Here is a 20,682-nt window from a genome sequence, read left to right as displayed (position 1 = left end):
GTTAGTTAGGCGTGGTTGTCTCTGTTGTGCTTAACACGCAGAGACCGCGCAGAAAACGCATTCGCTGTTGCGAATGAGTGCGGTGTTCGCGTTTATTTAGCGTTTGTTATTTTCCTTATCTTCTCATTGTATTATTTGCTGTGCCTTTGCTACTCTCGTGCTCTGCCTTGCTGTAGCCTTGTGTCACCTCTGGCAATCGCCTCTCTCGCGATTGCGTTCCTACTTCATATCTGCTGTTGTGTATGCACTGTCGCGGGTTGGCGACTAGATTGGTGCACACACATACCCTCTGTCGCTTTGCTCTCTCTCTTTCAGAGCTATCTTGCCCTGCGTTTCCTCCCTTCAGACAATTCCTGTCTGGCGTCTGTGGCAGGGCAGAGGATCTGTTCCTCTGCACTCCACAGCTCCACCTGCCGACAGGAATTTCCCTCTACAGGTGCATTGCACCTTTTGCAGGGTTCCCTCAAATTATATGCTTGTGGAGGATTTCTGCAGTGTCAGCGCACGTCTTGTGCGCTGATCACGGAGAGAATTCCACAATCGTTACACTTGCTCTCAGAAGCCATTTTCTGCTAGGAAAGTCGTTGGAGTGAGGACTGAGTCAGCCACTTACATACCTGATATTTAACTCTTTCAGGCAGAGAAAGAAAAAAGGAACACAGCATAGTTATTTGTGTGCTAGGCACTGTACATACACGTCTATCTCATCATGTCACATGTAACCTCGGGTATCCTTTAACCTCCTGAGCGTTACGCCGCTCAGGAGGTGTTGCCATTTTGTGCCTGCTCCTCCCCTGAAGAGATCCCGCAGCTGAAAAAACTCTAGATAGCACTAGGCTAGCTAGTACAAATGTCCGGCACCCTCTGATCACCACCGCTCCCACGTTAATACTTTACCCAGCCTGGATCCATCGATCGGCGCAGCCTCACCGGACAGCTCCGGTTTTCACTATGGGGAGGATCGCACATGATGTCATGATGTCGCCGACGTCATGACGTCATGCGCAAACCCGATCCTCCCCATAGAGAGACCGGAGCTGTGCCGGGAGGCTGCGCGATAGCTGGATCCAGGGGGGGTAATGTATAAACGGGGTGATCGCGGGGGTTCGCGAGGGGTCCGGGGGTGCCCAACACTAGTACTAGCTAGCCTGGTGCTAGCTATAGTAATTACAGTAATTTGGAACTAAAAATTTATTAAGGGGGACTTCTGGGGCCACAGTGTCGGGCATACCGCTAAGGAGGTTAAGGAGAGATAATCCATGAGTACTAGGTAAGCAGAGGTCATTTATGAGATAAAAAGATAAAGGGAGATGAATCTTAAATTTGGACAGATAAGGAGAGATAAATCATGAGTTAAGATAAAGCAACTGATTCACAACACTTATGTAATCTATTTAATCTAACTTTAAGTGCTTCCTTTCTCACCATAATGTTTATGCTTTTCTTGATTGTAAGGTATTTAATATAATTTACAAAGATAAGGTGAGAAACAGATAAGGGGGCAGATGCACAAAGCATCAGTAACATTTGCATGCATACTCATATCACTCAAGGTTCACAAATGTTTTGTTAATTTCCCCTAAAAATGAAAAACATCTTGAGAAAAATGTTGTGAATCAACCTTTGGGAAGGATAAATCATGAGATAAGATAGATAAGGAGAGATACATTCTATGTACTGACTGCTGGAATTGATTAATTTGGAGCTTCTACAGCAATGCTGGTGTTCTGTTCAGAGGCAATGACAGCAATCACTTAAGCAGAGCTATTTCCACATTTAGCAATGCGTGGAATAAACAATGATCAATAATGACTAACATTCTGTACAGAGGCTGTCATTACAGTGGCCATCATTACAGACACACTTTGCTTGTCAGGGACATTCTCAAAGTTCATGTGATTATTATAGCCAACAGTCTAATCAAATTCACTGTTGCAGCTCATAGACTTTGTTTTATGGCCTCTATATTCTGTCACACGGATCAAGGGAACTATGTGCAGGAGAACAGAGAACAGACAACACCAGCAAAGCTCTGTAGGCTTTGCAAAGAGTAATGCTAAGATAACAATAGGCTAATTTAAAACGGACCTAAACCCAGCATAATAACCATTACAGAAAAATATTTCCTTGTTACAGCTTATATAGCTCCTTCAGAAATGCTTCAGTGTAGTTACTTCCTAGTTTGCTGGGAGCACAGAAATGGTTAAATTCCTGTGTTTACACATAACCTATCTGAAAGACACACCCACGGCACAGATCAGACAAAGATTACAGTGGCTAATTACTTCCAAATAAGGGAGAATTAGACAGGCTGTTCTCTCTAAATACATAAAGGGTGGGCTCCTCTGCGTTTTCCTTCTCTCATGTGGAAGTAGGAAAAGGGGAGGGGGTGTAGATATGTTTATGCTAAGTGGAAGGTCAGGGTTAGGCGTTTGGAAGGTGGTGTAGATGTTTAAGGAACCAATATTCTAAGTATTGGCCTTAGCACATGCTCATCTGATCTGAGGTTGTAGCCATGTGTGCCCAGCTTCCCTCCCCACTGAAGGCATGCTGGCTAATGTTCAGGCTGCATAAGGAGCACTGTAGCTGGGAATGGATTAAGGAAACTGACAACTTTCCTACCAATACAATTTAAATACCACCAATACAATTTAAATACCGCTGCTAATAGAACTAGTGTAAGGGTATCTACAATTTACCCTACAGTCCATAGGTTTGAGCAGGCTCACCGTCTAATGGTTTCGGTGCTTGATATGGTGGCTTAGCCATTACCAGTCATTACCACTAGACAAGTAGATAAAGAGGATATCAGCACACCAGGTTTAAATGATAGTATGCTTTTTAATAGTGCTTCAGTATCCACAAAGAAACATTGTGCAAATGTTAACATAACCAGCCATCTATGCATACAGTGGACTCAATGTCATGCACAATGTTTATGGTGGCAGTTGGGTCAAGATGTCACTCATGAGGTCACTTTTTTGGGGGTGGTACATGGAGGATTATCACTTTATATATATTGCTGCACTGTGTTGTACCATGTAAACTACACGCCTTGATAAAGGAGAACACTACAATTGTCGGATCTTTGTGGAAACTGAAGCACTATATGACGCGAAAACCTTTGAAACCTGTTGTGCTGATCACCTTTTCATCTATAATTTACCTTAAGCAGCCCATAAATACATAGGTTGGACTAGATGTAGGTTTGTCACTATCACTGTACACAATTCAAGGGCATTTCAGTTTGTGGCTAGGCACGTTAGACCAGGTGACCATAAGGTAAAATTGGTGGCCTTGCCTCAATAGATTACAGCCTATGTGATCTGTGCAGAAATGTAGTCATGAGGAGCATGACAAAGACCACACAAAAATGTAACAATATAATGAAAAATGTGTTGCTAGCAGTATTTAAATCCAACACCATTGTATTTTTAAAGGGAACAGATTTAAGTTATACCACTGGAAATCTTCCACTGACATATGTATGACACCCTTTTCTGAGCTTTTGCTGCCACTGCTGTAATTTAAAGCAGGATTGCAGTTAAAATGTTCCCTCTGCTCCAGTGTGTTGGCCACACCATTATAACATCTAAGAACAGTCACCAATTTATTTTCAAAAATGGACTTAACATGGTTAATGGACACTTTTCACTGTCTCCTGGAGCCTAACCATGTGTCACACACTTAGCTCAGCTACTTAGCACCCTAGTTAGCACATGCAAAGTGACTTTTCACTGGCGTGCTAACACTTTGCACACTTTAGTGAATCAAGCCCCATGGCTGATAAATACCGCCACATAAATTACAAATTAAACTCAAATAGTACATGTTTCATCTTTGCATTATGTCATTCACACAAGTAAAAGGTGGCCAAACACGATTCAAATTAGATTTTATCAAACCTACCATACACCATTCAATTTTCAAAGCAATCAACCTGAATTTTCCAACACATACGATCAGATTTTTATTGAAATATACTGGATAATGGATCGTTTTTATCAATCAAAAAATATTCTTTTCAATTTCTTCTCTATTCAATCGTTTTGGTTGAATAAGTGGGAAAATCAAATTGTTTGATTGTACTGTGTATGGGCACATTAACGTGTAAAATAATTCTAATATTACTATTATTATTGCTGCATTTGCTAACTGTAACTCTATTCCTCTCAGACGTGTAATTAAATTGCAAAGATTGTAGAAAACTTTAATTGAACAGTTTTGCTGTGCGTTGCTGCGTCTCTCCGTCTCTCTATGATGGTTAGCTAGGCGTCTCAGGAAGTGGTAACTGGGTGTGTTTCCAAATGGTCAGCCCAGGGTTGTACAACTAAAACTTGCAACCCTGCATCTTTAGCATTCCCTTAGGCCCTGTTCACAGTGATGCATTGTGGTGCGGTGTGTAACACTGCTTAATGCACTACCTATGTGATGTTCAGTGTGCTGGGTGAATTACGGTATAACGGGTTGCAGTATGGTAACACATGCAGCGTGTTACCGGTAAACACGCACATTACCAGTATTGGTGAAGCATACTTTTCATTGACTGTATATCTCACTGTATGCATGGCAATGTGCCTGTAACAGGTGGTACTACATTCTGTTGCAGTCCAGTTTACAGGGAACGCAATGCAACATCCTACTGTGAACGCGGCCTTAGAAATGTATACTTTCTAGCAAAAATATATCCTAACATACCAACTGAGCCAATAAAAGCCTTTAGTTGTAGGCAAATAAAGCAGCTGCCAGCTCATTAATCAGCTGTTGCTTGCTAACATTTTGTTTCTTTCCCTCATGGGTCAGTGGAAATTGGCAAAGTTAGGTCATTTTCTGCTGATCATTACTCTCTGTCCCTGTAAATAAACAATCCTTGCAGAAATTTTAAAGGATTCTGGATGAGGATTGCAGAACACAAGCAGAGAATTTGGGTTTCATCTACCTATGAAATGGTAGAGTGACACTCTGTTTAGAAGTAAACATAATTTTAATATTTTACCATGTAAGAGTTAAAAGGAAACCCGAAGTGAGAGACACATGGCGGACATATTTATAGCCTTTTAAACAATGCAACCTGCCTGGCTGTCCTGATAATCCTCTTTTTCCAATACTTTTAGTCCTCTTTCCCATCAGGACGTTGCGTTTTAGGGGACGTTAAGGTCGCATAACATGCCCCTAACGCAACGCCTGGTGGTGTTGAAGGAGGACGCTACATAGAGCCGCGTTACGTGGCTCTTGGTGCGCCTTTTTTGTCCTATAGACTGCGGAGACCACGTGATCGGAACACTCCACATCACGTGGTCCCGCCAGCCAATAAGCGGCTGCTTCAGGAAGTAAACACTGCAGTGCAGTGAATATTAATTAGCCATGTGGCTATGTACGATAGCGGACTCTCCCCTCCTCCTCTCCTGCACAAAAAAGCAACATTACTGAGCATGTGCACACAGTCTAACGCGACTAAAACCGCCTATAACGCACAGCATGCTGCACTTTCCTTTAACGTGCAGTGTTACACTCAAATGCAATGTGGGCACTGTGAACAGCCCATTGATTTTGCATTGCTATGAGTTGGGCTGCGTTACAGGCTGCTCTAACGTGCGCCTGTAACGTCCAACTGTGAAAGCAGCCTTAGCCTAATGCTGGGCATACACGGACAGGAGGGAGGCTTATCAATCGAGCCTAATGGCTCGATTGATAATATCCGACGTGTCCGATACCCCGCCGGATCGATACTGCGCTCGATACCGGTGGGGAGAACGGCAAGAAACGAGCAGCTCATTAGCCGCTCCCGCGGGGACGAGCGGCAATCGATCCGCGCGGACGAGCGGTGACGCGCCGGCATCGAGGCGCTGGCTCGATACCGGAGCAAAAACGGTCCATGTATGCCCAGCATTAGACCCTGAACAAGCATGCAGATTAGATGTTTCTGACAAAAATCTGACAAGATTAGCTGCATGCTTGATTAAGGTGTGTGATTCAGACACAGCAGCCAAAGAGATCAGCAGGCAACTGGTAATGTTTACAAGGAAATACTGTAAATATGACAGCCTCCATATGTCTTTTACCTCAGGTTCCTTTCAAATCTAAAAATCACATTCTAACCTTAGTGACTTTATCAAGTGACAGCATCCTTGCTGACTAATATTTCTAAAATAACTGGTGCTCCAGCTCCAAGTCATTAACTTTTCTACACATATTTGTTCCAGATTGTTAAAAAAAAATCAGAATAAAACAAAACAAACAAAAACGTTAAAAGCAACTCTGTGACTTATTGTATGAAGGGAACTGAGGTGCCAAAATAATAAAATCCACTAAATTTAAAAATATATATAAATAAAGAGGAGGTAGTGGTGGACTTAGCTCCTCAAACAGACAAACAAACTGTCGATTTCAACAGTTAAAAGTTTTATTTATACACTCCAAGAAATTGTGCAACGCGTTTCACAGGAGTAGCCGTGCTTCATCAGGCAGTAAAAAACAGAGTATACAACAGCTGCAGATCAGTGTAACACTAAGCGCCTCTGTGACTTAGTTCACTTGAATCAGGTTTCTGCAGTAAACGTAAATTGCCAATCACAAGGATAGATGATGTACCAGGCAAATAGTGGTACTTGCTTTTGCTGTGGCTGTGTTGCAATGTTTTAGCGGAATCGCAATGCAATGTTCTGCTTATAGTAGTTTGCATGTAGTTTCTATTCATTGCAATTTAATGGGAATTTCAATAAAAATTGTATAAAAAAAATAGCATAGAAGGAAAATGACTGCATTCACCCTTCTGCACTTGGGACTGGCATTAGAAAATGATCCTTATTCTTCATCGATCAAAATCAGTATCTGATTTTTGTTCAAAATACAGTAAAGTCCCCGGTATCTGCTACCGGTGGTGATCGCCTTATGCAGGATTTATGTTCTTTTTGGTAGCACAAACCTAACCCCGCCCCCACCGTGCAGCATTAAATACTTACCGAGTGTCCAGCACCATCTTTTAACCATCCTATTGCTCCTAGCAGCTTTCCAGCATCCTCCGTGCATGGCTCCAGGCATGTCACCTGACCCACATCGGGTCACGTGACACACCAACAGCGGTGCACGGAAACCGGAAAGCCGCTAGGAGTGACAGGATGGTTAGAAGACAGCACTGGACACTTGGTAAGTATTTAATGCCCAGCAAAAATACAAGGCATGCCGGTTAGTTGAGATATCCAGTTGCCTGAGTTTTGGATAACGGGGACTTGTTTTATTTTCTACTCTTTTACTCACAGCACTTGGTTTTCTAACCTGGGCTTTACTAAGAATACTTGCTATATAAATGATCGTAAAATTAGAATACATGACAATATAAACATAGTTTCAGTGACGCATTTAATTATAGTTTGCGTTTTCTCTGAGGGCCAAAGATTTGTTTCACTGAGATCAGCTGAAGTATTAAACTGTTGTTTCAATCTTTGCATGACCTTTATAAATAACTCAAAGTAGTTCCTTTCCATTAACCAGCAAGGTGCTGTTTATTATACTAAAGATGCTCTTAGTTATGTGTTTGGAGCTTTTACAAGCTTTAGGGAATGGCTACTATTCCGTAGAAAATTATGAAAATGAATATTTTGCCCAGTTCTATTATAAAGAAAATAAATTGTCATTTATTTCCTCTTGTGCTAAAGTAATGGCATTTTTTTAAGATAAGCTCTTGCCTAAAGGCAGCCACAGGATTGGGATACTGAAAATCTGACTCAGCTTTTCATGGTCGTATCCAGGGACATTTCTGAGTGTTTAAAACACTCCTGGATTTAAGCTACTTTAGGCAATGGCTTAATGATTGTAGGTTCATAGCACCCTTCTTTAAGCCCACAGACTCCACCCCAACCCTCAATATAAAATGTGATTTTTTTTTAAAGAAAAATTCCTAAATTCCCTTCTTATCAGTAGTGGTCATGTGACTGCTTGGGCTCCATGGTGTCTCAACCTGGGTCAAGTGTAGGAGTGCTGCCGCCTTCTGAACGTGTGGCTGAGTTGTGGTTCACCAACCCTCCCAATCAAAACCTGGAATGAGTTGTGGCTGAGTTGGCACTCAAAACCCTTCCTATGGGGTCAGTGGAGAGAGGAGAGATTTGGTTATTGAGTGAGTGTTGTTCCAGCTGTGGGACTCCAGGTAGCTTTCAAACAGGAGCATTCTGGTCCATTGCGCACAGCACAGAGCATGAACGTTACTTTTTTAAGTACGTTTATAGCATTATTTTTCACATCGTATATGTCTACTGGGAGGCATGATGGAAGTACCTTTGTCTCGACACAGTCATCCATATTTAACATTTATTGCCTAATGCAGAAACAGGGGAGGCACATTGGTCCATATAGCATCCAACCACATAATAATTGAATATCTTATTTTCTGTGCTCTAATATAGATCAGATCCATATGGTGCCATACAACTGGTGTATTCCAATTATTCAAGAAGGGGAAAACATAATCAGAACCATGAAACTATAAACTTTTGCGTGCCATCCGGTAGATCGTAGGACACGGTGATGGGGGTGATCCTGTTCTCTTCCCCCCAAGAGAAACCTGTGCCAGGGTGATGGTCCCTGAGTAAGCCTGACATACAGATTATGCTATGATTTTTTTTCTTGTGCTTTCTTCCTTTTCCTTTTTTGGTGGAGGTGGCTTCATGATAGACAAGAGGTTTTGTAGGAAGCGCCCCCATCTGGATTTTTTTCTAATTTTGAAATATGCGCACATGTGACGCTATTGAGGTGCAGCAGGCCTCGACTTATTAGGGGAAGCTCGTTAGATTACCCTTCGATACACTAAATGAATGTTCACTAATAAATACCTGGATCACTTGGAGGATGCTGCCACCATTGACTCACATCTAAAATGCCTATTTATGGCTTCTAGACAATATGCATAACAAGGAATCACTTGTCTGAGTAACCCTCCCATGGTAGTGATTAGTCCTTTCTAAGTTAGGCCTACTTTCCTCGAACTGTCGATAGGCAGCGAAATGTCTCTCAAACTCTCTCAACTGCTCACTGCTGCCTGGTAACTGCTTGTTGCTGCATAACTGCTTACTTCTGCCTGGTAACTGCTTGCTGAGCACAAAGCTCAACAGTTCGTGGAAAGGAGGCCTTAATGATGACATGCAGCAGTCATATGACAGTCATATCAAGATCTGGAGAGATGCAAGACAAATGGGTACTTGAGGTGTGTAAGCCAAAGTCTAACAAGGTCTAACAAGCCTCCAAATGAAACCAATTGCTTTCACAAGTTCCCCCCAGTTGCATAGGTCTCAGTAGTACAATGAAAATTATAGCATTAAGTGTTTCTATGCACCCTTGATAGCATATAATCTTACTTACATATGTGTTTCAAGTGCTTCTGCAGTTCAGTATATTACAAATGCAATAAAGGCAAAGCACTCTGCCAATATCACTGTCACTGACACTTTAATGTTTTTTTCATGATCTAAAACATATTTCACTGTTCAGTGCTCAAAAGCCAAATTATGCTGCAAAGTCAGAGCAGAGCTGCATACTGGCTGCATACTGAAGACACTAGCTTCCTCTGGAAAAAAAAAGATAAAATACAGAAACACATCTAATGCTGTCAGTATGATTGGTCAAAAATCTGCATTTAAAGTGAAACTAAACTGACAAAAAAAAGAGTTTTAGCATAGTTGGTGCTTCTTACAAGCCTCCTACAGCCACCCTGTGCCTGCGCTGTCATTAAGTGTCCCTCCAGTCCAGACAAAAAGCAGGCAGTAATGATTAAAGTGGATCTCCGTCCTACTATACAAGATCCTGCCGCCTTTCTGTAACAAAAAGTTACGGTATATTTACCTGCGGTGTCTTGTTCCACGAAGCCGTCCATCACTCCACTGCAGTAAACAGCTGGGCGTGTCTTCTCTGGGTAGAGAGTGTAGGTGTAGCCAGGCAATGGAATTTGGGTGATGCAGGGTCTTCGGATCGGCTTCGTGGGACAAGACACTGCAGGTAAGTTTAATTTTTTCTTACAGAAAGGCTGCAGAATCTTGTATAGCAGGATGAAGATCCACTGTAAGGCCTGGTGCACACCAAAAAACGCTAGCAGATCCGCAAAATGCTAGCAGATTTTGAAACGCTTTTTCATCTTTTTCTGTAGTGTTTCAGCTAGCATTTTGCGGTTTAGGGAAGCGTTTTTGGTGTAGTAGATTTCATGTATTGTTACAGTGAAGCTGTTACTGAACAGCTACTGTAACAAAAAACGCCTGGCAAACCGCTCTGAAGTGCCGTTTTTCAGAGCAGTTTGCGTTTTTCCTATACTTAACATTGAGGCAGAAACGAATCTAAAATCTGCAGCAGCCCGGGAGTATGCGTTTCTGCAAAACGCCTCCCGCTCTGGTGTGCACCAGCCCATTGAAATACATTGCCCTAGCGGATCCGCACCCGCAAGCGGATCGCAAACCGCAGCAGAACTGCTCTGGTGTGCACTAGGCCTAAGCTGACACTGTCACTGACAGTAGACTTGAGTACTCCAATCAGGGTCAAGGCCAGCAGTTCTGGTTATATTGACAGTGGGTGCAATATAATATCACACCAGTCTTGTGATGTCACTAAGTCACTTTGGGAGATGCTGGCTTACCCTTTCTAGGTTGGCAAAAAATATTTTACGCTCTTAAGTACTGTACACTACTAAAGCTAGCCCATATATAGCTTGATTATGAGCTAATGTGCCTGTCCGATCAATTACTCTCCAATCAGAACTATGATGGATTCCTTACACACAGAACATCGATTTTTAATAAATTCCATCATGGAATCTGATTGAAAATTGTTTGAAGTGCACTGTTCAATGCAGTCCAATGGTATGGCCCATTGATCAATACTCCTGTGTTGCCCCAAACTAGATTTTCAGTCCTGTCTGATCAGTAGAATCAATTGCCTGGACACTTTGGAGGAATTGATTCCAATCCAACTGGAAAATGGTTGCACAGGACCAGGAGAAGCTTTTCCATTTGAGATTCTAATTTAGCAGTGTTGGTAGCAGATTTGGCCCCAGTATTAAGTAGGTTACCTATAGTATTGGTTACCTATAGTATTGACCCCTATAGGTAACCAGATGTGCCCCCAAGATATAGTTAGAAGTGCCCCTAATATTAGGTTGGCCCCTATCCAGTTCAGATAGCCAGATGAGCACCAAGTATTCGGTTGGGCTGTGCCCAAAATGTACCTTCAGAATTAGGCTGCCCTCTCCCCAATTTGGATAGCCAGATGAGCCCCAGTATTAGGTTGGGCTGGGTGCCCAGAGACTAGTGCCTCCCCTGTCTCTGCCTCACCCTGTCAATGCATGTATGGGCACCTTTACACCTATATATTCTTTTATGCTTCAACACTAAAGCTGAGCGTCCACAATTGCAAACATAATTGATTACTGTCATACCACAATACCATCACAACATTTACAAATAAATACAGCTAAATCAAATATTTCATTAACAGTTCCATCATTAAGCTTTTCTGCTGAACTCATCATAGCCTGTGATTTTATTGACCACAATTACAGTAGATTCATCTTTTGTGAGTTCACATTTATTGAAGACGAGGATTATAGGTTAATTCCACTTAGAATCAATGGAAATCAATGGAACATACCCGGCAGCATATGCCTTCATTCTGGAGCTTCCCTCTCTTGAAGAAGCAGCAGGTTTGCAGATACTAGTGCTGCTTATCCTGGAGAGCACTCCCCTCTTTCACCATCTATAGCAACCTTGTTTCCTGCAGTCTGGTGATGTATGCTTCTCACTCTTCCCTCTACACTACACCATCTTGTCCCCTATTTTAAGTTGCATGGCACTTTGCATTATTTATTTATTCAACACTAAGTGCTCTATCTGCTTGCCACATAAGGACTCTGATCTGATTTGAACCTGAGGAAGCGGGTTCTAGCCCATGAAAACGCTTTATCTACAGTGTTCCAAATAAACATTGTTAAATTATTATGAAAAAAGTCACCTGTTGGTGACTTCTTCTGAGGTAATCCATCCTCTTGATTGTAACCTGTTTTTAGGTGGTTCATCATTCTTGGGGTACCTCCTCACACCCCTTTAACTGTTACATGAATTTTTGCCACATTATGAAAAAAATAGATGAATGGATTGGCACTTTATACACTTTGTTTCTTGGGAGCCAAGGTTCTACCACTGGGATTCTATTTAGAATCCCAAGAGGAGCCTTATATTTGTACATTGATCAATTCAGCATGTTTATTTATTTACTTTACTGAACCTACTGTATTACTGAATATTCAGATACTGCATGATGAAATAATTTTTACTGATGTTTTAGCTAACTAGAACCCGAGGTGGGGATCTTAGAATGAAATCTATACACAGAGGCTGGGTCTAGCTATAGTGCCCAGCCTCTGTTGCTATTTTAATCCCCTCTAAGTCCCCCGTGCGCTCCGCTCTAGCCCATATATCACAACCGCGCTGTCGGGCAATGTTTACCTAGCTAATGTCACTCACGCTGCTCCCCCCGCCTCCTGCAGAGCGCCGGTCCCCGCCCCCGTCCCTTCCCTCCAATCAGCGGCGAGGGAAGGGACGTGGGCGGGGACCGGCGCCCTGCACGAGGCGGGGGAGCGGCGTGAGTGACACTAGGGAGGTCAATACAGCCCGCTGCGACACGCTGCGTGTCGACAGCGCGGCTGTAATTTATGGGGGAGAGCGGAGCGCAGGGGGGGCTACAGCCAGACCCAGCCTCTGTGTATAGATTTCATTCTAAGATCCCCACCTTCGGGTTCTCTTTAAATAAACATTATTCTTGATATTGATTTAACCTTTGTAGACCTATGAGTGCTGTAATTAGTGGCTAGTGCTCTTGTTTTTCTCATAAACCATAGTGTGTTCTGGGCAGGCTTTCTTGAACTGGGAGGAGGAGACATGAGTGGAGATAGATAGTGCAATTTATGAGACATATTCATACTGTCACAGTTATTTTTATGAAAGATAGCATTGCAATATATGTATATGTGGCTGACATTGCAGACCAGGGTTCAAATCTTGGCTCCTCTTGTTCAGTAAGCTTGTGCTTAGTCAGTGAAGAGACCTTGGCCAAGACTCCCTAACACTGCTACTGCGTATAGCGCACACCCAAAATTGCTTTGAGTCTGCCAGGAGAAAAGCACAATATAAATGTTCTGTCTTGTCTAGTCTGATAGAGCTAGACAGGTGGTTTAGGAACTTGTTTAACCTCCCCGGCGTTCTATTGAGATCGCCAGGGAGGCTGCGGGAGGGTTTTTTTTTTTATAAAAAAAAATCTATTTCATGCAGCCAACTGAAAGTTGGCTGCATGAAAGCCCACTAGAGGGCGCTCCGGAGGCATTCTTCCGATCGCCTCCAGCAAGCATAAGTAACAAGGAAGGCTGCAATGAGCAGCCTTCCTTGTTTGGCTTTCCTTGTCGCCATGGCGACGAGCGGAGTGACGTCATGGACGTCAGCCGACGTCCTGACGTCAGACGCCTCCGATCCAGCCCTTAGCGCTGGCCGGAGCTGATTGGTCCGGCTGCGCAGGGCTCGGGCGGCTGGGGGGACCCTCTTTCGCCGCTGCTCGCGGCGGATCGCCGCAGAGCGGCGGCGATCAGGCAGCACACGCGGCTGGCAAAGTGCCGGCTGCGTGTGCTGCTTTTTATTTGAGGAAAATCGGCCCAGCAGGGCCTGAGCGGCAGCCTCCGGCAGTGATGGACGAGCTGAGCTCGTCCATACCGCTCAGGAGGTTAAGATAGGATAGGTTGCTGAAGTTGTGCATGGTGTTGCACTGGTACCTGGTTACTGTGCTGCTGGTAACGGAACAGCAATTCTTGTTTCCTCTTTTTATTTGAATTCATTTTATCAATGAACAACAATGTTTACTAAAAGATAGCAGTTATCTAAGTCTCAGAAAAACTTGCCTAACAGGACATACAAACATGTCAAATTCCCATTTTGTTCAAGGACTCTCAACTTTAACATTCAACAGGTGGGTATAAAGATGTGAGATTAAATCCTGTGCTCCAGTTGTAATGGTTAGTTAGCTAAAGGAAGTTTAGAGGTTGAAAGCTGAGCCTTCAAACTATGCCTAAGTTGATATGCCCGGAGAGCAGCATTTCTGGGTACCTGGCACCACGTAACAATATCATCCATAGGAAGTATAATATAGTCTATGGAGACCACCTAGATTAAACTACTCAGTCCTTTTGACACCCAGAAAACATGACGTGGAACTGTTCCCACTGAGGTAAAAGTTTTGTGAAATATTTCCAGTAGGAAGTGAAATGCTGATTTCAGGGCCTCTGCTGTTTGGGCAAGCTGCACTCCAGGGCGATTACCAGCCTAAGTCCTGTGTGCCTTTTCTCTGCCTACATTCATACCTACCTATGAACTAAGGCCTCTTACTTCAGTAAAGAGGAAGGGGGGGGGAGGTTACAAATGTGAGTGTCCAGGAAAATCCAAGCCTGTGGTCACAAATCAATGCAGCAATTTTGATTCCAGAAGATGTAGAGGCTGGTACATATGTAGAATTGCTGTGGCCAAACCAGTACCAGTGGTCCTCAAACTAAGGCCCGCGGTCCGAATGCAGCCCCCTGGGGCTTTTTCACTGGCCCCCAAACACAAAATGTATAACTTATAGATGTGGCCCACATATAGAATAGCAGTGCTGGCACCACCCATCCACATACTATAGCAGACAGCGAGCAGTAATTTGCTGGCTTCCAATCCAATTCTGCATCCTGTGACACTGCTGTCCAACTGGAAAGCAGGTTGTCACCTAGGTTATGCTTCACTGTATGGTGAACAAAGACTTTTTTCAGGCACCGCATGACTGAATGGCTGCTGCTGGGGGTTCTCCTCCAGGCATGATTGGGGTAATCAATACCTAGATTCAGTGTAATGTTTTTCAACATCATTTTATGTATGTTTCGGCCCCCCCAGCAGTCTGAAGTATGTTGACCCGGCCCTTGACCGAAAAAGTTTGGGGACCCCTGCAGTAAACAGTCATCTTATGTATACAAGTGGCTTAAACAGAGTGTTCCATCTAAAGGAAATTAGGCATACAATGCTTACCTTACCACTAATTATTTAACTACTTAAGGACAAAGGTCATTAAAATCTACGCCCCGTTTTGATGGTTACCTGGCTGGCAGGGCGTAGATTTCAATTCACCGCCACAGCGTGCATGCGCCATTTTCGGCGCACCCGCTGATCTCGCCGCTGTCTCCCCACCGTTTCGCGTAGCAGCTCACTTGCTCTGCCTGTCTCTATGACAGCAGAGCCCTGTGAGCCGGTCAGGAGCCGATTTCATTGGCTCCTGGCCGTGTCTATCAATATAGGCAACTCCCATAGGCTTACATTGATAAACACGGTCAGGAGCCAATGATAGAGGCTCCTGACCAGCTCACACGATTCTTCCGTCATAGAGACGGCAGAGGATCCCGGGGTGCGGCGCGGATGTTAGTTGCGGCGAGTATATGCGGCGATTAGTCGGTATCCTGTCGTTATTGTACCAACGGTCTCTGGTCCTTGAGGGGGCAGAGACCGCTGGTACTTAAGTGGTTAAACCCCTACACTGAAGATCATAAACCACAACCTCAATTTTCATACATGTAACATTTGTCCAAGAAGCCCTGATTTGCTCATTCTTTGTTCTATCAGTGTCACTTACTTATCCAGTCGCATCAAGTTCAGCACCTGGGGGTACGGACTGCTAGCAGACAAGGGTGTAACAACAAATTAAGTTCCCCACCCCCCCACCCCAGCAAAACCTTGACACAATGTTTACACCCTTTCTCTTGCCTAACATGGTGATCCTCTCAGCCTGGCGGTCTGTCTTGTAAGGGTTATAAAACAAGTGTGCCCATCAAAATCTTCACACCCATAATAAGTGAAGCCACAAAAACACCTGATCTGAAGGATGAACCCCTTTACTGGAGGGAGTGAAGTAATAGTTGGGGCCCCCTTACAGCTCTGGGCCCCCCCTGCGGTTTCAGTGGCTACTACCCTGTAGTTACACCCCTGCTGGCAGATAATTGGAATGATGAACAACAAACAGTAAACAGTGCCATTTTTGGATAACCTTAGTCGATGAACCTTAGAGAAAGACACTAAACAAAATGTACTTTAAAAGCACGGGTTGCAGAGCATTACACCGCTGTCCGATCCAGTAATACATTCATCCAGCGAGACAACTTCTGTGCACTGTCATGTGACTGTAGTAGGCAGTCTTCAATGACAGAGCAAACACAGCACCTATGGCAATGCTGCTGCACTTCCAAGCATGCAACTGGAATTCTTCTCCAACAGGTAGAAAGAACATTTTAAAATTCTAACACGGATTTGTGCATCTGACGCCCTTAAAGGTTGTTATTTTTACTCCTTTGCTGGAATATTTCAAAAGAACAAGTGTCACAATAAATAAGTAGCAAAATCACTTCTGTGGATATAAATAAAATAGAAAAATCCTAAAGCACTCTTGGGAGAGTGAAGCATATGTAGTATCCAGAAAGAAATACTTGAGTACCTGTACTGAGCCAAAGAGCTTCTAATAGAGTTGATCTGCACTAGTGTAATATTCTACATACATGTTGTGTGCCATAGAGAATATGTATACACTCACGGGAAAAAACAGCAATATATAATATAGTTTTTCATCTATACATTATACTATGGAAGCTTGTAAAAGTGTAACATTTTATACAGTACGCTACTGGATAGAATAGCTGTAGATCAGGAAACAATGGTTTCACTGCTGGCGTTACCTCGAGAGAAGATAAACCAATTTAGCTAAATTCCCAAGAGTCTGCTGTATGTGACCTTGGACAGAGCAGGATCTTGTCTGGAAGAAAAATGACACTAAAAACTCAATATGCTTTTTACCCCAACCATGGCTAATCACAAACACGTCCCTTACTAAGCTGACGAGTCTAAACACACTGGCATCAATCTGATACTGATCTGATCTGCCTCCTCTGACACTGGTATGGTACCAGAAACTAACAAGCACTGTATCACAGCTGATATATTATGTACTGTACATAGACATTCCACATGATGCTGTACTGTAACTGACAACGCCTTAGCCTTCAAACTGCGTTCATGGAGGATTTAAAAACTACATTTACAGATAACTAACCCAGAAGCTAATCTCCCCTGTGGCTAACTTTTCCTGTAAACATACCCTACACAAAACTGTGTCATTAAATACAGGTATACACCAAGTACTGAAAATCCATTTCAAGTATCCAACATGAAAGGGGAGAAAATGAAAAGATTTAGAGCCTTTTCTAATCCTGTCCCAGCATCTCCCCTTCTTTTAGCTGTAAATGCTTAGGTACTATGTGACAATGACATCCTGTTGATTTATAAAGTCAGACACAGCAGTGAGTTTCATTCCAGTAAAACTTGCACTGGCCTCTAGTGCCACCTAGCCACAGTATTGCACTTCCACTTTTACAATATCCTCAGCACCAAACACTAATGGTATAGACTATGCTTTTATCATAGCAATCTTGGTAGCCAAGAAAAAGTGAGTGCGTGAGACATCACTATTTGGTACCAGGTATTTCATAATATTAAAGCATTTAAGCCTGTATTTGTTTGACTGGAAGATAAATAGTAGATACATGTAAAACATGCCTTTGGACCCTTATAAAAAGAAAACATCAATTTGCAGTAAGCCATAGCAACCAACTGACAATCACATTTTATCTTCTGATCTGAAATAATGAAAATTGATTAATTGCTATGGAGGATTGCCATTTGCCCCCTCATAGCATAGCTCTCAAATTATACGCTTGGAATTTTTTTTAATTCATGCAAAACCAAATAAGTACATACAGATTCAAAAATTAAAGAAAGAAAGAAAACCTACATAATCAAATCCACTATTTCCATGTACTTACTGTAGAAAACATATTCTGTGTAACTAGACCAGATCTTGTCATCTGTGTATTGATTGACGAAAGAAGCTGTCACAGAGGAATTGCAGGCCACCATGTGGAATCCACATTCCGAAAGCATGTCGAAGGCTCTCTCGAGATGTTTAAACTTGAGATAAAACCTGGAGGTGTATTTTTCTGGGGCTCGGTCTGGATCCCGGCTTTCATTAAGGGTTTCTCCAAAAACTTCTTTGGCTAGAGAGATGCGACCACAAACAAGAATTCTTGGAACTCTCCTAAACTTGGCATCTGCTTGGCTTTCTCGACCCATGGTGCAAGATCCTCGGTAACCAACTGTGATGAAGCCCCATTTTTTATCTGAAGGCAGTAAAGATGAAGATGGACATATTCTGGTTTCACTACCTTGCGAGACATCTTCAAAGTCACTGTGACAGTAGTCATCTGGGCTCTGCTTTACTTCATCAGGGGCTAAGAGTTTTACGAGTTCTGGTAGTAGAAAGTATTCTGCTTCTCTTTTCAATCGCCCTTTTTCTGGGAAGTGATCCGGTAAGACCACCTGTCGGTCCCTGAGATAGTCGAGAACATAACGGAAAAGGAACCCATCTCTGTCTATAAAGAATCGTCCTTTGGCATCTTTGGCCATATCATTCACAGAATCTCTTTTGCAGGTGAACATTTTCCATAGCAGTGAATGGGGTATACTCGTGAGGGTTGAGTGCCTTGTAAAGTAAACCTGCCCCCCAACATTTAATTCAACCACCTCTGGATAAGATTGAAGGATAGTCCCTTGGTCTCTAGGTGGGGCGTAAGTTCTGCAGTTTCCACTCAGAGCCATTTGTGCTTTTCTGGCGGATGCTTTTAGCTCTAGTACAAGTAGTTTATGAATTGCAAAACTGGAGTGAAGAACAGCAATGTAGATTCCCAAAGTGAGAGAACGGTCTATCCAGTCTAGAATTTGTAATCATGAAGTCAGTTACAACTGTACATCAGCTGTGACACTTTTACAGAACACAGAAGTCATGTACATCACACCGAACCCAATGCACATAAGGTCATGCTGAGCGGACACACATTCTAGAATCTGCCAAAAAGAAAAAAAAATTACTAAAGTTAGAAAATATCTATGATGATCTAAGAAACAGCTAAACACACATTTCCTGAATACACAACTTATATCCTTAAAGACAGTGACAGGCTACATTCCTCTATTTCATTCTAATTTGGGCACTAAAGAAAAGAACAAAACTGGACGTTAGAAATTGGAAATGCATTTACCAGCACAGCAATGCCATATGCTATGCAGAATCACAGTGATAATATAAATGATGCTGGTTATATTACACAGCACACTGGCACAGAAATAAAATGACAGTACCTGAGTTGCATAATCCTTCCATGAGGAAAAAGGAGGTCACTTTGTATAAACACAAATAACCAGTATAAAAATAATAAAACTCAGAAAGCTGTAGTGCTTATCAAGTGCAGAAAGTTATATGCTCCTCTGTGGCAACATTGTGATGACAGATTTTCAGATGTAGTAGTAGCTAGGAGAACAAACACACTGAAAATAAGACTTGTCTTGTTACTAAGAAAAAAAAGAATAGATTACTCCAGGAGAGAAGCTGCCTTTTAAATGGCTTGCAAAAAACTCTCAGCCAGGCTGCCCAGAGCTGGATGCACATTTGATGCTCCAAGTTCTAGTGTGAACAGAGAGGTTAGCATACTTCCAGGTAGGCTGAAAGGAGAAGAGGGGACGACAGGCAGTCAGCAGAGCGAGCAGCACTAGCAGTAGAAGCAGCAGCTGATATTCAGCTCTGGGTGCTTTGCTGTTTGGTTGCTGAGCCTCTCTGGCTGCTGAGCTGGGTGGATCCACAGTTCCCAGGGCTGTTCTGAGATGGTGCTATTTCAGCAGTGCAGGGAAGAAACCAACCAGGGAAATAACTATTACATCATCTTAAAGGAATAGAGCTGCCAGAGAAAATAAAAGAGTGGATGATGGATTTTATAGCAGCGCACTGTGCAGAGTTGGTCTTGCTTTAAATAGGCAAACATTAATTGTTAGAAAGCTTAAAATGTACAAAGCGTCGCTCGAGCTGTCCCTTTCCCAAGGGTGGTTTAACCTATTAACCTCCATTTAAATTGTCACATTGAGCATTGATTCTAATTGGTTATGCTGATGCAGATTACAGCAATTACAGACAAAGCATCAGCGGCAATTATAGCCTTATCTCTCCAATAGCAAATAACACACATATTGTAATCTAAGAGACAACGGGCAGTATTTCAAGCTGTCATTAACAATGCATCCTTTTTGTACTTAGAGTGCTTTTATTTATTTTTTTCTTGTATGTGATCTGCCCGACATGTCAGAAAGAGGCAGACCTGAAAGTTTACACTGGAGCAGATTAACCCAGGATATGGAATCATTGGAAGGGAGAAGGAATGGGTTCACTTAAAATACTACAGGCGTCCTAAAAAATTGCATGAATGTTATCTCCTGTGATGCCAGCTTCCTTTAAAATCCAAGGTGCAGCATCTGTTAAAGTGTACCTGTAGCAAAAAAAAAAGTACCCAAAATGCCCGAGCGAGTCTGTGCTACTGTCAGGGGCGTTGCTAGGATCCTAGTAGATCCGGGGCACTTGTGGGCACCAGGTGGAGTGAACCTGCGTCGCGCTTCGCAAGAAAATGGGCGTGTCCATGCAGGGAATGGGCGTGACCATGGGTGGGGCCAAAAATACATTACCTTAGCAGTGGTGTAAGCGAAAGGTAACGGGCCTGTCCAG

The 20,682-nt window shown here is 42.9% G+C and overlaps 1 protein-coding gene across 1 annotated transcript in view; it reads right to left on the bottom strand.

Annotated features, from left to right (window-relative positions):
• The window catches only part of KCTD16 (potassium channel tetramerization domain containing 16), a 350,249-nt gene extending 330,491 nt beyond the window's left edge, over positions 1 to 19,758 (bottom strand). Inside the window, exons 1-2 of the mRNA XM_068277515.1 lie at positions 19,275 to 19,758; positions 17,903 to 18,980 (exon numbers count right to left, since the gene is read on the bottom strand). Of these exons, the coding sequence (XP_068133616.1) occupies positions 17,903 to 18,734 (832 nt within the window). The 5' untranslated portion in view covers positions 18,735 to 18,980; positions 19,275 to 19,758. The remainder of the gene's footprint in view (positions 1 to 17,902; positions 18,981 to 19,274) is intronic.
• Between the last annotated feature and the right edge of the window lie 924 nt (positions 19,759 to 20,682).

Source organism: Hyperolius riggenbachi, chromosome 3, assembly GCF_040937935.1.
Source record: "Hyperolius riggenbachi isolate aHypRig1 chromosome 3, aHypRig1.pri, whole genome shotgun sequence".
NCBI classification, from domain to species: Eukaryota; Metazoa; Chordata; class Amphibia; order Anura; family Hyperoliidae; genus Hyperolius; species Hyperolius riggenbachi.
Note: the sequence above shows the minus strand (reverse complement) of the source record. Positions and strands in the feature narration are given on the sequence as shown.